The 17,545-nt window shown below is 41.6% G+C and overlaps 2 protein-coding genes across 3 annotated transcripts in view; one reads left to right on the top strand and one right to left on the bottom strand.

Moving 5' to 3' along the window:
- The first annotated feature begins 723 nt into the window (after positions 1–723).
- On the top strand, positions 724–13,813 carry LOC139537601 (beta-galactosidase-1-like protein 2). Its single transcript, XM_071339095.1, has 19 exons — positions 724–1,779; positions 2,213–2,398; positions 3,277–3,345; positions 3,904–3,999; positions 4,500–4,608; positions 4,725–4,817; positions 5,090–5,171; positions 5,302–5,366; positions 7,140–7,224; positions 7,554–7,691; positions 7,891–7,971; positions 8,159–8,265; positions 8,472–8,618; positions 8,813–8,884; positions 9,014–9,092; positions 9,196–9,283; positions 9,518–9,629; positions 12,595–12,711; positions 12,892–13,813. Exons 1-19 carry the CDS (start codon positions 1,688–1,690, stop codon positions 12,976–12,978), a joined length of 1,905 nt encoding a protein of 634 aa, XP_071195196.1. The 5' UTR covers positions 724–1,687; the 3' UTR covers positions 12,979–13,813.
- The window catches only part of LOC139537602 (galactosylgalactosylxylosylprotein 3-beta-glucuronosyltransferase 1-like), a 55,517-nt gene continuing 51,029 nt past the window's right edge, over positions 13,058–17,545 (bottom strand). Inside the window, exons 4-7 of one of the 2 annotated variants that reach the window (XM_071339097.1) lie at positions 16,182–16,702; positions 15,544–15,840; positions 15,152–15,255; positions 13,058–14,351 (exon numbers count right to left, since the gene is read on the bottom strand). In XM_071339097.1, coding sequence (XP_071195198.1) covers positions 15,169–15,255; positions 15,544–15,840; positions 16,182–16,702 — 905 coding nt within the window. In that variant the 3' untranslated portion in view covers positions 13,058–14,351; positions 15,152–15,168. Of the gene's footprint in view, positions 15,256–15,543; positions 15,841–16,181; positions 16,703–17,545 lie in introns of both variants that reach the window. The other variant, XM_071339096.1, reaches the window with a different exon arrangement.

Below are 17,545 nucleotides of genomic sequence, written 5' to 3'. Positions count from 1 at the left end.
ACCACAATCTCCGTCACCCTTACAGGGCACTTCAGGTAATTGGGATCATGATCCCCACCACAATTGCTACACCGGCATCCTTCTACACACCGTTCTTCAATATACTCTTTCCGTCTACACACACTTGAAACATGGCCAAATCCTTTACATTTCTTACACAATGCAGTGGTTTGGGAACAAAAACTCTTATATGTATCTTGCATAACCAAGCTTCACATGCGTAGGTACCTGCTCTTTATAAAAAAAAACAGGACAGACAGAATTTCTTCTCTTTCTCCATTTACCCAGTGGGTCAGACGCCGGGCACCAACCACACCATGAATTCTCTTCAGGGATTTAACCTGAACATCCGTCGTCACCCCTGAGATGACTCCTTTGACCGGTGCTCTACTGCGAAGTTAAAAACACAAAACTTCTGTTGTCTGGATTCTTTTGAGGCTCACTGCAATCTTCCTCTGTTCTTCAGAAATACAATTAATCAAAATAAGACCACTCCTGGTCTGATAGACTCTGACAGACTCTGACAGACTATTTTCCCAGTGCATACTTCACCATTTTCGACACCTTAAACGAGTCTCCCACATATGCATCCCTACTCAATAAACACATCCCAACAAGGTGTTTGTGATGCTCGCCGTTTGGTGTGACATAGAACTTGTGGGGAGCGTAGTAAAACTCAAAAGGGCTGACAATGACTCCTCTGTTTTACTACGCTCCCCACCGGTTCTATGTCACACCAAACGGCGGGCATCACAAACACCAGGAATTTTCAACTTAAATTGCTCCACCTCCAAACTTAACGCTACTCCTTTCCATGATGCCCTGTTCCTAAGAGCAAAGCAAGAAACAGATATTGACTCAAGTTACGTAACCCAAGCCTGTTCCCTCTGGTCAGAAGAAACACAAACAAATATCACAAGTCCACTACAGGTTACCTTCACTGATTCAACTGCCCCCAACTCCTTTCTCACCCACCCTGAAACCACAAATAGATCAGCCAAAATGTAAGGGTCCACTTTCTCAAAAAATGTAACTCCTACTGGTCCAGATTCTTCTTTATCGTGTCTGATGCCATTCTTCCTCAACATTCATCTTCCCATTACACTCGGCTCTTCATCTTCCTCGCTGTCTATAAACACATCTATCCGTTCTCCACGCTCTTGCTGCACCTTCATCCACTACATTGCTTTCAGAGCACGCACTAATGGTGTTCCTCCAAAACCCAACTTCTGTTAATTAGCCCACTTTACAAGTCTGGCTACTGCTGACCTCTCCATGCTTCCTTCACCTTGTAAACATTTACCACACCGACGAATGACTACATTACCCCACCCACGCTTCTAATATGGAAATAATAATGTCCCATAAATACTTTAATATTTTAAATTCTTCAGCATTTTGCTTTGATAGGTTATCCATTTATGACGTGGAAATGTCTCAATGTATTTCTTTTGTCTCAAAGAGTCTCTCTCTCACACCATCGCACAAACACACCCTTTCTGGGCGGAGCAAAGCTTAATAGGCTATACTCTATCTATCCTGAGGGAGTTGCAGGGATCCTCCTAGCTACATTTTCACCAGCAGATCCGAGTAGATTAGATGTGTTTGTCATTGGAAAGGGTTTCATTTCTATAAAGTAAGTACTGTCTGTCAACAGATAACAGATTAACATATTTACTATTAACAGATGGTTGTTCTAAGAATAAGGAAAGCCCACAAAAGACGTTATGCACTTCTCTGTTTGAGCATTGTTGGCTTCATCATGTACCGGTACCTGGGGTAAGTAAGATAATAATATTTTACTTATTATTCATTCTATGGCATGTTTTATGAGCATGAATTGATAGACTGAAAGAAATGTTTTGTCTTCACTTCAATGATTAGTCCTACTCTGAAGTATTGGACTCTCGCACAGTGCCCTTTTCTATCCAGTATGTAAAAAGGATGAATACAACTGTTTGTGGTGTCATACATATCATTTCTTGATAGTGGATAACACAAAAATACCTTATTTTATCCATATTATCTATTTATAAGATTGGAGAACTATGTCCCATCTGGAATTTCAGCAAACTTGGGGTCTAAAAATAAAAAAATCTCCAAGCACAAGGCTGTGAATTGGAGTAGCCTAGAAAGGAGTGCTACTTGTGTGACCTGTATTGTTCAATGTTTATTGACCCAAATCAATGTGGCACGGACAATTCTTGCCTAGTACTGCGCCCGGAGGCAGGAGAATGAGCAGGAGAGTAGGTTTGAGTGCCAACTCGTCCCAGTTCACCTTGGAGGGAGAAACATTCCGTATTCTGGGGGGATCCGTCCACTACTTCCGGGTCCCTAGAGCCTACTGGAGGGACCGCCTGATGAAAATGAAGGCTTGTGGCATCAACACCCTCACTACGTAGGTAGCATACAATCACTAAGGCAATCACTACCTTAGACCATCTGAAATGGCATGCTATTCATAGAGCACTACTTTTGACCAGAGTCCTATGGGTCCTATGGGTCCTAGTAGTGCATTATACTGAATAGGGTTCCAATTTGGTCGTAACTTAAGCCTACAGTACAATAGTTACTAATAAAATAAAATAAAATTTTATTTGTCACACGCTTTGTAAACAACATTTGTAGACTAACAGTGAAATGCTTACTTACGGGTCCTTATCAAACAATGCAGAATTAAAGATAAAAATAAATACATTTGAAATAGAAACCGAGGAATTGAATAACGAATAACAATAATGAGTAAAAATAACTTTGGCTGTATACAGGGAGTGCCAGTACCGAGTCGATGTGCTGGGGTACAAGGTTGTTTATGTAGCTATGAATATATACAGTAGGTAGGGGTAAAATGACTAGGCAACAGGATAGATAATAGACAGTAACTGCAGTATATGTGGTGAGTGTGAAAGTGTTTGTGTGAGTGTGTGTGTGTGTAGCATCAGTATGTGTGTGTGTGTGTGTGTGTGTGTGTGTGTGTGTGTGTGTGTGTGTGTGTGTGTGTGTGTGTGTGTGTGTGTGTGTGTGTGTGTGTGTGTGTGTGTGTGTGTGTGTGTGTGTGTGTGTGTGTGTGTTCAGTGTGTGTGTGTGTGTTCAGTGTGTGTGTGTGTGTTCAGTGTGTGTGTGTGTGTGTGTGTGTGTGTGTGTGTGTGTGTGTGTGTTCAGTGTGTCTGTGGCATCAGTATACGCGTGTGCATGTTATGTGTATGTGTGTTGTAATAGTTCATGACATTGGTCATTTGTTGGGCGATAAAAAGGAGCATTCTGTTTATCTTGCAGATATGTACCATGGAGCTTACATCAGCCAGAGAGAGGGGTTTTCCACTTTCAAACAGAGTTGGATTTAGAGTAAGGACCCCCTGTTCCTCCTCTTCAACATTTACAGTTGAACGTTTGCAGCTTTCCATTGCTCTATACAAACACAAACAATTGTCTTTCATCTTATTTATCCCCCCTGGCATTAATACTCAAACGACTGAAATGCATTGGCACTTTCATTCTACATCTTTTGGCATCAGGTGTCGTTATTACTCGAGTTGCCATGCTCATGGGAGTGAGTAGCAGATGCACTATCCTGACAACATCCAATGCATCTCCACAACAACAGCGCTTGCTGTGCAATTAATGGCACTGAGGTCAGGTCACATGATTCCCATGTTTCCAGGGGACATGGGTTCACACCAATTTCTTATGTCTATGTTTCACAGAACATTTGCAAATCTGACGCTCAAGTGAAACTTACACTCCAAAATCAGACCTCAGTCCAGAAGTGGACTTTTTTTATATCTGAAAATAACTGACAATCTTTGGTTCAGAGTGATGTCCCTGTTTTTGCCACTGGTGTTGAGGTGAAGTAACTGGTGTACCTGACTGATTATAACTCTTCATCGTGTCTTGTTTTCCCAGAGCCTACATTAACTTGGCTGCTGAGGTAGGACTCTGGGTGATCCTGCGTCCAGGGCCGTACATTTGCTCTGAGCTCGACCTAGGAGGGCTGCCGAGGTCAGTCAGCTGTCTGTCTATCTCTTTGTATGTTTGCCTGTCTATCTGTCTGTCTGACCTTCCATTTTTAAACCACCGCATTTGGAGTTTGGTGGAATTGAGGCCAACGGAGCCATCCATTTTGAATAGGAGACTCTGTCCTACACTACTTTACTGTTGAATTGTCTACTCTTAAGAGTCAGGACATTTCTGAGGCAACATTCCTCAGTAAATGTAATAAGGAAGTCGGAGCGTGTAAATGTGTTTTGCACAGAGGCACTTGATCTAGCAACACAAGGTACCATTTTGATTGTAATATGTGACCATGGGGACCAGGGTAAACAACTTATGCTATACCCCAGGGAGGAGTGGATTGGCTGTCTTCTAGCTTTCTGTCCTCCTGGGAATATGACTCAACAGTTCATTAACAGTGAGATTCACTGACAACAACACCCCCAATTCTCTTTCTCCCTGGCAGTTCTAATAATACTTTTCCACTCTCTCTTCTTCCCTCGGTTAAGTTGGCTTCTTCGTGACGGGAGTATGAGGTTGAGGACTACTCACCCAGGATTTGCTGAGGCAGTCAATACGTTCTTTGACAAGCTCATTCCAAAAGTGGTTCCTCTACAGGTCATTAATTGGTTCCTATTACAATAGAACCTGGCTGTAGCCAAACTATAGCCATAGAATATATTAGCGGTATAATTGTCCTATATCATTTGAAAATGTATTTTTTGTTTTTTCAGTTCAAGAAAGGAGGGCCCATCATTGCTGTACAGTTGGAAAATGAATATGGATCATTTGCAATGGATAAAACTTACATGCCTTTCATCAAGGAGGTAAACACACACACACACACACACACACACACACACACACACACACACACACACACACACACACACACACACACACACACACACACACACACACACACACACACACACACACACACACACACACACACAAATATACACACACACACATATACACACACACACATACAAATGGACAAACAATGTAATTACGGTATGTATGGCATTATCCAATGAGGTTTTATAATGTATGGGTCATGTCCAGTATTGGTACTCACTACTGTGTTTCTTCATAGGCTCTACAGTCCAGAGGAATCAATGAGCTCTTACTGACGTCAGATAACCATGAGGGATTAAAGGAAGGGGGTGTGACGGGAGGTACAGTTTATCATTACAGTAGACGCACTTACAAAGTCCTTATTTTACATCGTCCTTGTGTCCACATTCATTGATCAATGTTCTGCTGTCATTTTACAGTATATTCCTTTCATTCCAACCTATCTTATAGTAATCAGAACAGTGAATCTACAGAAACTAAATCAGGGGGACATCAAGTATTTGAATGCTATTCAGGTACGTCCCATCCACTCCACTTGCTCCTCATCTTCATATTAGAAAATTTTCAACAAATGCTTAATAAAGGTTACTAGGAAGATCAGCAAAGTATTTATACATTGGCCACGCTTTAAAATGATACAAGTCTGTATTGATCATGTGTACAGTGAGGGAAAAAAGTATTTGATCCCCTGCTGATTTTGTACGTTTGCCCACTGACAAAGAAATTATCAGTCTATAATTTTAATGGTAGGTTTATTTGAACAGTGAGAGACAGAATAACAACAAAAATATCCAGAAAAATGCATGTCAAAAATGTTATAAATTGATTTGCATTTTAATGAGGGAAATAAGTATTTGACCCCTTCTCAATCAAAAAGATTTCTGGCTCCCAGGTGTCTTTTATACAGGTAACGAGCAGAGATTAGGAGCACACTCTTAAAGGGAGTGCTCCTAATCTCAGCTTGTTACCTGTATAAAAGACACTTGTCCACAGAAGCAATCAATCAATCAGATTCCAAACTCTCCACCATGGCCAAGACCAAAGAGCTCTCCAAGGATGTCAGGGACAAGATTGTAGACCTACACAAGGCTGGAATGGGCTACAAGACCATCGCCAAGCAGCTTGGTGAGAAGGTGACAACAGTTTCTGTGATTATTCGCAAATGGAAGAAACACAAAAGAACTGTCAATCTCCCTCAGCCTGGGGCTCCATGCAAGATCTCACCTTGTGGAGTTGCAATGATCATGAGAACGGTGAGGAATCAGCCCAGAACTACACAGGAGGATCTTGTCAATGATCTCAAGGCAGCTGGGACCATAGTCATCAAGAAAACAATTGGTAACACACTATGCCGTGAAGGACTGAAATCCTGCAGCGCCCGCAAGGTCCCCCTGCTCAAGAAAGCACATATACATGCCCATCTGAAGTTTGCCAATGAGCATCTGAATGATTCAGAGGACAACTGGGTGAACGTGTTGTGGTCAGATGAGACCAAAATGGAGTTCTTTGGCATCAACCCAACTTGCCGTGTTTGGAGGAGGAGGAGGAATGCTGCCTATGACCCCAAGAAACCATCCCCACCGTCAAACATGGAGGTGGAAACATTATGCTTTGGGGGTGTTTTTCTGCTAAAGGGACAGGACAACTTCACCGCATCAAAGGGACGATGGACGGGGCCATGTACCGTCAAATCTTGGGTGAAAACCTCCTTCCCTGAAAATGGGTCGTGGGTGGGTATTCCAGCATGACAATGACCCAAAACACACGGCCAAGGCAACAAAGGAGTGGCTCAAGAAGAAGCACATTAAGGTCCTGGAGTGGCCTAGCCAGTCTCCAGACCTTAATCCCATAGAAAATCTGTGGAGGGAGCTGAAGGTTCGAGTTGCCAAACGTCAGCCTCGAAACCTTAATGACTTGAAGAAGATCTGCAAAGAGGAGTGGGACAAAATCCCTCTTGAGATGTGTGCAAACCTGGTGGCCAACTACAAGAAACGTCTGACCTCTGTGATTGCCAACAAGGGTTTTGCCACCAAGTACTAAGTCATGTTTTGCAGAGGGGTCAAATACTTATTTCCCTCATTAAAATGCAAATCAATTCATAACATTTTTGACATGCGTTTTTCTGGATTTTTTTGTTGATATTCTGTCTCTCACTGTTCAAATAAACCTACCATTAAAATTATAGACTGATCATTTCTTTGTCAGTGGGCAAACGTACAAAATCAGCAGGGGATCAAATACTTTTTTCCCTCACTGTATGTTGTGGACTGTGTATTTATGCATGACAGCCCAATAGCCCCATGATGGTGATGGAGTACTGGACAGGCTGGTTTGATGCATGGGGAGACCTCCACCATGTCCTCGCTCAAGAGGGTAGGGTTGTATTTTTAAGCTTACTTACTTACTTAGGCTTTGTCGTGGTCCCTCCATTTCTCCCTGTCCTGAACCTCTTTCCATGTGTTTACCTTCATCTTTCCAGTATATGCAGGATTCTGCAATTATTTAAAAGTAGCAGTCAGTGAAATGACTAATATTCCTTTAGCTTTTTCTGTAGTTTTTCAAACTGTGGAGTTTTTCTGAAGCTGCTATTCATGAACATATTCTTGTGCCTGTCATTTTCACATTAACATGCTTCTCCAAAATGTCAGTTATTAAATTGTTTGATATCTGCGATGAACATGAATGATCTCTTTGTTCGTCAGATATGGTTTCTGCTGTACGGGAGATTCTGAGACGCGGCATGTCCATCAACCTGTACATGTTCCACGGAGGGACTAACTTTGGCTTCATGAGTGGAGCACTGACAAACCCAATCTACAAGGCACTAATCACAAGCTATGGTATTTTATCCAGATATCTATTCCAGGTTTTAGCAGCATTCCAATTAACACTGGTGGCAATGTGTTTTGAAGTTTCCTCTCACAATTTAGTTTTGTATTGTATTATCTTGTATTACACATTGCCACCAGTGAGTGGCAGTGTGGACCAACATGTCATAAGAGATCTTCCCTGTCCCGACTGATGATTGCTGTTATCCAGATTATGATGCACCTCTGTCCGAATCGGGAGAATACACGCCAAAGTATCACCTTCTCAGGGATCTATTCAGTCAGTACCACAGTAAGTTGATCACTAAACGTAAAAATAATAATTAAATAGCCTGACTTTTGTCAACTTTAAAGGCTGGTTTCCTGGACCAATAGAGAATCCCCATTGAAAATGTGTTTAAATCCAGGGTTAGTTTTACTGTAATCTGAGTGTGTGTGACCTCACTGTCTGATGACTCCCTTGTCCTTGTGTGTCGGAGGTGAGAAGCTCCCTGATATGCCAGCCCTGCGTTGGAAGGAGACGTATGAGCCAGCCATCATGTACCAGCACCTCTCTCTGTGGGACGCCTTGACCTTCGCTGAGGAGGTATGCGTGTGCATATGTATGTGTGTTTGTGTTTGTGTGTGCGGGCGGGCGCTGGTCCATGTGTAGGTCTGTGTGGGTCTGTGCCTCTGTGTGCATATGTGCGTATGTGTGTATGTACTGTATGCGTATGCATAGGTCCGATCTACACCAAACTTACGCTTCACGACTGTGTGTGTGTGTGTGTGTGGCTCTTTATGTCTCTCTAGCCATTTAAATCACCAACCCCAGTCAACATGGAGAATCTCCCAGTGAACAGTGGGAATGGCCAGTCCTATGGCTATACCCTCTATGAGACCATTATAACCAGCGGAGGCTCCCTCAAGTCCGGAGACAATGTACGGGACAGAGCCCTGGTGGGTCTACACATCCTATAGACACAATGTCTTGTTAAAATGTAGAGTTTATGACACAGTTCTATAACATTTTTTTATATTAAAATGGTCCTGTTAATGTGGAAATCTCTTATGATTTTCTTATGATAAAGAAGCTGGGAAAATACAGTTACGTTTGAAGGCAATTATTTGACAGATGTGAAGTTTGTTTTTAGGTGTTTGTGGACAGACACTACATTGGCATTTTCAAGCATCAGAATCTGGAGCTAGCGGTGCCTCATGGAAAGGTACTGCAAGATGAACACGAGGCCTACTGGAAGCTACTTCCAAATAGTACCTACAAGCTTTTCAAGCTTTCATAATTGTCAACAACAAAAAGTATGAAGCCAAATAATAATTTAATATTCTAACTACAGGAGAAACGGACATTGAGCTTACTGGTTGAGAACTGTGGACGAGTTCACTATGGGAAAGCTCTAGATAAACAGCGCAAAGGTGCACACCTATTTTGCCTATATTATTCTACTGTAGCAGAAACCGGTAACAATGTCCTTATTTTCAGCTTTGATGCCTTTTTATTGTCTGTGTTGTATTTTAGGTCTCGTAGGTGACATTCTATTGAACAACACTCCTTTGAGGGACTTCACAATATACAGTCTGGATATGAAAACCAGCTTTATTGATAGGTTTGTATATTTACATTTTCAACTTGTAGTACTTGTAAACAATCAAGCTCATAAAAAGTCATTTTTATGAGCTTGAGCACTACAGATACCAATCAAGCACACCAATGTTTGCGTGTGAACATTTCATGGAACACATTTCTGCTGGTGGCCCACTCTTTGATGGAATGCATGTACATATTAAACAGTGTGGCGTTAATATATTTGTGACTACACCTTGAGTAATATCTATTTCAGCCTCAACCAGGCACCTTGGATGTCCCTTCCACACATTCCCAGTTTCCCTGGATTCTTCCTGGGAAGAATGTTTACCTACGGTTATCCAAGTGACACCTTCGTCAAGCTACCAGTGAGTAAATACAGTCATATTATACTGTGATACTTTGGCTGTGACACTTGCTATGGTGTGCATGCTTCTCTCTGATGCTATTGTATGTTTGTTATCGTGGAAGTGGAGCAGGGAAGTCTAGTGATTAAGGGCCTGATTCAGACTTAGGAAAGGTGCAATGAGCTCTTTGGGAGTGTCTCCCTTATGCGCACTGAATATATTTAATTAAACCGCTGAAAAACCTCCCACTTGCTGGCAAGTAGATTTCCTCATGGAGTTTTCATTCAATGGGGTTTTCAGTACATTTATCTAAAGCCATCCCTTTAAATATGGTGTACCATTAATTATACTATTTTTATAGACTCAATATAATATATTGAGATAGCGGGTTCAGAATATTAGGGATCAATGAAAGAAAGCCATCTAAACATATGCATATTCAGAGCTTGAAAGGATCTACAGAGAAGAATGGTAGAAACTCCCCAAATACGGGTGTGCCAAGCTTGTAGCGTCATACCCAAAAAGACTCTAGGCTGTAATCGCTGCCAAGGGTGCTTCAACAAAGTACTGAGTAAAGGGTCTGAATACTTACAGCACCAGTCAAAAGTTTGGACACACCTACTCATTCCAGGGGTTTTCTTTATTTGACTATTTTCTACATTGTAGAATAATAGTGAAGACATCAAAACTATGAAATAACACATATGGAATCATGTAGTAACCAAAAAAGTATTAAACAAATCTAAATATATTTTATATTTAAGATTCTTCAAAGTAGCCACCCTTTGCCTTGATGACAGCTTCGCACACTCTTGGCATTCACTCAACCAGCTTCATGAGGTAGTCACCTGGAATGCATTTCAATTAACAGGTGTCCCCTGTTCAAAATGAATTTGTGGAATATCTTTCCTTCTTAATGCGTTTGAGACAATCAGTTGTGTTGTGACAAGGTAGTGGTGGAATACAGAACATAGCCCTATTTGGTAAAAGACCAAGTCCATATTATGGCAAGAACAGCTCAAATAAGCAAAGAGAAACGACAGTCCATCATTACTTTAAGACATGAAGGTCAGGAACATTTCAAGAACTTTGACAGTTTCTTCAAGTGCAGTCGCAAAAACCATCAAGCGCTATGATGAAACTGTCTCTCATGAGGACCACTACAGGAAAGAAAGACCAAGAGTTACCTCTGCTGCAGAGGATAAGTTCATTAGAGTTACCCCACCTCAGAAATTGCAGCCCAAATAAATGCTTCACAGAGTTCAAGTAATATACACATCTCAACATCAACTGTTCAGAGACTGCGTGAATCAGGCCTTCATGTTCGAATTGCTGCAAAGAAACCACTACTAAAGGATACCAATAATAAGAAGAGACTTGCTTGGGCCAAGAAACACGAGCAATGGACATTAAACCAGTGGAAATCTGTCCTTTGGTCTGATTAGTCCAAATTTGAGATTTTTGGTTCCAACCACCATGTCTTGTGAGACGCAGAGTAGGTGAACGGATGATCTCCGCACGTGTGGTTCCCATCGTGAACCATGGAGGAGGTGTGATGGTGTGGGGCTGCTTTGCTGGTGACACTGTCAGTGATTTATTTAGAATTCAAGGCACACTTCAGCAGTATGGCTACCACAGCATTCTGCAGCGATACGCCATCCCATCTGGTTTTCTTTTAGTGGGACTATTATTTTTATTTTTTTTCAGGACAATGCCCAAAACACACCTCCAGGCTGTGTAAGGGCTATTTGACCAAGGAGAGTCATGGAGGGCTGCATCAAATGACCTGGTCTCCACAATCACCGGACCTCAACCCAATTAACATGGTTTGGGAGGAGTTGGACAGCAGAGTGAAGGAAAAGCAGCCAACAAGTGCTCAGCATATGTGGAAACTCCTTCAAGACTTTTGGGAAAGCATTCCAGGTAAAGCTGGTTGAGAGAATGCCAAGAGTGTGCAAAGCTGTCATCAAGGTAAAGGGTGGCTACTTTGAAGAATATAAAATATAAAATATATTTTAATTTGTTTAACACTTTTTTGGTTTCTACATGATTCCATATGTGTTATTTCATAGTTTTGATGTCTTCACTATTATTCTACAACTTATAAAATAGTAAAAAATAAAGAAAACCCCTGGAATGAGTAGGTGTGTCCAAACTTTTGATTGGTATTGTATATAAATGTCATTTTTCATTATAATTTTTTAAAACAGTTTTAGCTTTGTAGACTAATGAGGGGGGGGGGAATAATTTAATCAATTTTAGAATAAGGCTGTAATGCAACAAAATGTTGAAAAAGTCAAGGGGTCTGAATACTTTCTGAATGCACTGTACATATCATGTTGATATGTTGATATGTTTGCTTCCATATGACTAGATGATCATATCATCTAAAAGAAATTGCTATTTGTAATTACAATCCCCTTCTCCAAACTCAATTACCTAGCTCTTATCAATTTATACATTATAGCGCATAGAGAATGGTGTTATTTCTATAGCAGATGTTTTTCCACTTGGAACCGACCGGTGCTCGGCCTTATCCATGGTTTCCTCATGCGTAAAGGTGGTGAAATTATGAGGGTATCAAATCATGGTCAGAATACGGCGTATCTGTAGACTCACCTCCGCCATACATTTCTATGATCTCCACCACAAACCAATAGCTGGCTGTCACACGCGTTTCCTCACACTCAAGTTCAAGGTCAAAATACGCATAAAGATAAAAGTGCATAAAAAGGGAATAAAGTCCCATTGATGTGCATGTAACTCAAGTCTGAATTCCTCCTAAGTGAATTGTAAATAGATACATTTTCTAAGAATGAACTAGAAAATCCCCTGAAAAAAGTGTGTTAGTATTTATGGTATTGAAGTAGTATGTTTGAGGTGGCTTTCAGCTAGCACATTCATTATTTATGAGGCGTAAACTAAAGGGGATGACAGAAAAGTTATGATGTTGATAATTTTGTAATGCCTATGATAATCTTTGCAGGGCTGGGGAAAAGGGGTAGTCTTCATCAATGGTTTGAACCTGGGGCGCCACTGGTATATCGGGCCCCAGCAAACACTCTACCTCCCAGGACCTTTTCTCAACAGTGGAGTAAACCAGGTAGGACTCACTACAAGCACTTAGTCAGCAACATTATGATAAGATAATAAGACATTAAAAGAGATCATACATGCTCTTAGGTTCTTAGTCTTAGGTTCACAAAGTTGTGTGTACTTACAGTCTCGTTCAGTTACCCTCATGTGTTTCTCCATCATCTTCATTTTCATCAACATCATGCAGGTCATTGTGTTTGAAGAGCAGGAAGCTGATTATAAAATCACGTTTGAAGAGACTCCTGATCTGGGCATGGCTGTGGACATTCAGTAACTGCATGTACATTGTATGGGGATAACTCACCTTATCGATCTTGAGCAGAATATTGTTCATCATTTTATTGACGTAAATGTCATCCAATCTGTATTTTTATTGAATCTAGTAACGAGAACAAAATATCACAGCCTAAAAACAAAGCTATTTTCAACTGGAATCATTGTGTTGGCTAAACAAGTCATCAACGTCTGTATGTGTCATGATGACAAGTATTTTGGTTATAACAAATGGCATGTCATGTTAGTGATAGCATTCTGGTGACTCTTGCTTCCAAACAAAATGTTATACGTGTATCATCTGACCACTGATTGATAGGCTACAAGAGCTTCAGCAGTTTTATTTTAGTATTCATGCATTAAATTGGCAAATATGAGTTAGTGTGCTGTATGTGCTTTGCACTTCAATAATGTATTTTCCCTGAGACCAGGACTGTATAGGATTAATTAATACAAAATTAAACCAATGCTATGATTTTGAACAGAAATTACAATATCAACAAGAATAATAAACCATGTCAAACAAGGAAAGCAAAGAGATGCTGACATACTAAGTACATTTTTATGATCGTATTTACATATAAATATTACAGTGGCAGTTTACAATGCAGAAGTATTCCTTCTGTTTATCTTTGAATATCAAATCAAAGGTCAATAAGTGGCGTTTGGGGTCCAGACTGGTCAGAAAATGACATACTGTATCAAGGGAAGACTATTACTGGCATGTATCCTGTGACTGTAGTATGTGTTGTGAAATAATAATATCGCATTGACTAGCATTGTAATTAAAAAAAAAAAAAAAACGATTTCACTGGCAAATGTCCTCACCTATTTTCTGTTGGAGGTGAAACAGCATTTCACACTAAAATTAACATAGGCAGCAGAGCCTGATCTTAAAGTGCTGATACAATCAGTAGTGTTATGTGTTCAGTAAATGTGCAAATGGACAAAAAACAAATAACCAAAAGTCTGTGTGCATGTGCGTCACGCATGCGCACCCGCTCATATATGTGTGTGCATGTCTGTGTGTGTGTATGTGTGTGTCTGTGCACACGCATTTGTATGTGTGTACACTGTGCACGCCTATCTGTGTATGTGTATGAGACGTGTTTGTGTGTGTGAGACGTGTCCTAATTAGTGATTTGAGGGAGTGGAGCTGTCTGAATAGCTCAGTGTTTTACAGTGGAACGTGGGAAGGGTTCATGTCCTCTCCAGATCAGTCTGTCAGTCAATGCTGACTCGAGTCAGACAAGGACCCCTTTATCCAGCTCTGCTCCACACCCCAAGAACAGTCCGCTCCACGACAAAGGGAGCCCAATCACCAGCAAACAAGGGCCATTCGGGTCTCCTGATTGGTCCGGTTTGGTCCAGTACCTAGTTTTGAGGATGTTGATTGGACAGTTGGTTTGTGTCGGCTGGGTTGACAATGCTTCTAATTGGCCACTGTAATGAACCACTGACAGTCTTTTGTCTTAAGCTGCACTCTGGCGACTGGCTAGCTCCTCGTGTACAGCTTCCATCGATGCATCAGTAAAACGCTTAGCTAGATACAGTATCACCATCATCTTTGAAGCTATGCTTTGATATTCTACGCCTGTATTGATACGTGGCTATGTGCTGCTTGTAGTAGACAAGGTGGCTGTCTGACTCCCTTTACAGTACTATTACTGTAAATACATATTAAACTCCAATCCTGCCTGCCTGGAGCTTGTCTTTAGTCAGTCCGTTTGGAATGACAGTCATATATTTATTACCTGTAATAACTCAATGGTATAAAGTATATGGGCTTAGGAGATAAAGAAAATACATAATTAAGAAATTATTTCAGAGTTACATTCTCAATGGAGAATGTACCAAACATGGAGAGAATTGTTTAGGCAAATGGTTTTGAAGAGGGGTTCATAGACATTAAACCATAAAAATAGCTTTTTAGTATGGATCACCTGTCAAGTTATACAAATTCAGACAGATTCAGCAAAGCTTTACTCTATGAATAATAAAATAATATTAAATGCTTTAATATAATAATAATAAGCTCACAGAGGCTCAGATAGACAGGTTGGCCCTCAGACATAAGGTTGCAAAATTCCATTTGAAAAACCTGGGAACTTTGGGAAAGGTACAGGAATATTAAATCCTACATAATCCCAGTCACTTTAAAGCTTTCTTATTACCTGTGTTGGAAGAAGTTTCATATCTCCACGTTGGAGTCGGTAAATCCTTTCTTTCCCTCATTCACCAGAACAGGCTTCTCTGTCCTAGTGTGCCATACAAGTACCTGGTGGATGGGGGGGGGGGGGGGTTCACGTTAAAAGGGAGGAAAAGGTACAACTGTGTGTGTGAGTGTGTGAACACAGGTGAGATGCAAGGGGTCTAAAACACATGGGTTTATGAAACAACATGCATTTTCTAAAGCATTTGATCGGAAGTACATTTCATGAGGCAAAATTTAAAAGAATTTGAGGAATAAATATTTTCTTATGTGTGGAATCAAACCCACAACCATAGTGTTGCAAGCACCATGCTCTACCAACTGAGCTACACAGAACAACTATCAGATCCTCACCTTAGTGCAATTAGCAGCCTTGGGCTCCAGGTCATTCAGGGTGACCAGCTCACGCAGTAAGCTGCTCTCCTGGTATCCTCCCTTGACTCCCCGCAGCTTGAAGTAGGCCTGAGGTTTAAAGAGAATGAGGCGGAGGTTCACCGCAAACCCAGCCATGTCTATGGCAAAGGGTCGGTGGGGGTCAAACACAGTCTTCCATCCATACACCTTGCCCAGGGTGTTGACCTGAGGGGACTCGTAGCGCAGGCCGCCCACAAAGGCTACAGGCCACACCGACACCTTCCTCGTTGAACGCATCTACACAAGAAGAAGGAGAGAGAGGGTTGTTCCCATAGAGATTTGTATTCTACATGTAATTATATGGTTGAGTCATTGGTTGGAGAAGGATTGCTATGTGATCAATAAGTATTGATTTTCCAGTATATTATATTAATTTATTTTATCATGCACAAATAGGCAGGTGTCAAGTGATGCCTATGTTTTTAGGCTGTGCATTTACCTAATGGAATACTGTAAGGATTCATGTTATTTATGTCATTACACAGTTAGTGTGCACTGAAGCCAAAAATGTAGCCTATTTTGGTAACTCAAGAGGAAACAACTCTGTACTGCACAACATCTCTCCCTGTTCCACTCACCTCCTCAAACAGTTCCAGACTGTAGGTGTTGTCATCATCTGCAAAGTAGACGATACCTGGCTGGCTGTGTCTATTGTTGGAGCTGAAAGTCTCTCGGAGCCAGCGCAGGGCCAGGTTCCTCTGCATGGTTCCCCGGGGTATCCTGGGTTCCCTCGTGTCCCCACGCAGCTTATAGTTCCTGGGTGTCTCCACGTTGAGGTGAGTGTAGTTCAGGCTTGTTTCCCGGAGAAGCCTGGTCACCAGCGGGGTTCGTCGCTGAGAGTCCTCCACCAGGATCCAGTGCAGGTTAGGCACGTGGAGGAAGGTGTTGGCCAGACGTGTCAGCTCTGCCTTCTGGACCGGTCGGCTGTAGGTTGGGGTGATGACGTGGAGGGTGGGGATGACATCAGACCAGGGCTGCGGGCGGCTGTAGACGTATTCGGTGTGTACCACCTCCACAATGTCCTTGTTGTTTTCAGAGGAGCAGGGCTTCTTGAGGGTGAAGGTGTTCCGGGAGTCTCGTCGACTCTCATGTCTGTCATCTAGGAGAAGGGAAAGAAAGCTGGTGTTGTTGGTATAATAAACAATTATAGACTGTTTAGGAATTGTACGTTTCCAGAAAGATGGTCTTCGTAGAGAGTAAGGCAACATCTAGTCGTACAAATAGTTGTACAGTTGTACAGTTGGACTTAGCCATATGTTATGGAGTAAATTTTATTCAAAGGTTTGAACAAACGTATCATTCTGAAATCTAGTGCCATGCTCTTTTGCGAGACATGTGTGATAAATATAAATAATCATCACTAACTTATAAAGGAATTAAGTAGTTGTCAGACTAATACGAGTCAGTTTAAGGTGTGAATCCGAATAGAGAAATACACTACATGACCAAAAGTATGTGGACACCTGCTCGTCGAACATTTCATTCCAAAATCCTGGGCATTAACATGGAGTTGCCCCCCCCCCCTCCCCCCCTCCCCTCTTTGCTGCTATAACAGCCTCCACTCTTGGGGGAAGGCTTTCCAATAGATGTTGGAACATTTGCTGCGGGATTTGCTTCAAATTCTGCCACAAGCGCATTAGTGAGATTGGCACTGATTTTGGGTGATTAGGCCTGCCTCGCAGTCGGCATTTCAATTCATCCCAAAGGTGTTAGATGGAGTTGATCTCGACAAAACATTTCAGTATGGACCTCGTTTTGTGCATGGGAGCATTGTCATGCTGAAACAGGAAAGTGTCTTCCCCAAACTGTTGCCAGAAAGTTGAAAGGACCAAATTGTCTAGAATGTCATTGTAGGCTGTAGTGATAATATTTTGCTTCACTGGAACTAAGGGGCCTAGCCGAACCATCAAAAACAGCCCCATGCCATTATTCCCCCTCCACC

The sequence above is a fragment of the Salvelinus alpinus genome, chromosome 13 (assembly GCF_045679555.1).
Source record: "Salvelinus alpinus chromosome 13, SLU_Salpinus.1, whole genome shotgun sequence".
Classification (NCBI taxonomy): Eukaryota; Metazoa; Chordata; class Actinopteri; order Salmoniformes; family Salmonidae; genus Salvelinus; species Salvelinus alpinus.
This window is presented reverse-complemented; position numbering and strand designations above follow the sequence as displayed.

Bases quoted from the DNA above. Each gene is read 5' to 3' on its own strand.
- LOC139537601 (XM_071339095.1), top strand. From the start codon at position 1,688: ATGGTTGTTCTAAGAATAAGGAAAGCCCACAAAAGACGTTATGCACTT. The intron at 4,609-4,724 runs GTCATTAATTGG...TTGTTTTTTCAG, and splicing joins CAAAAGTGGTTCCTCTACAG to TTCAAGAAAGGAGGGCCCAT. The intron at 9,630-12,594 runs GTGAGTAAATAC...TAATCTTTGCAG, and splicing joins ACACCTTCGTCAAGCTACCA to GGCTGGGGAAAAGGGGTAGT.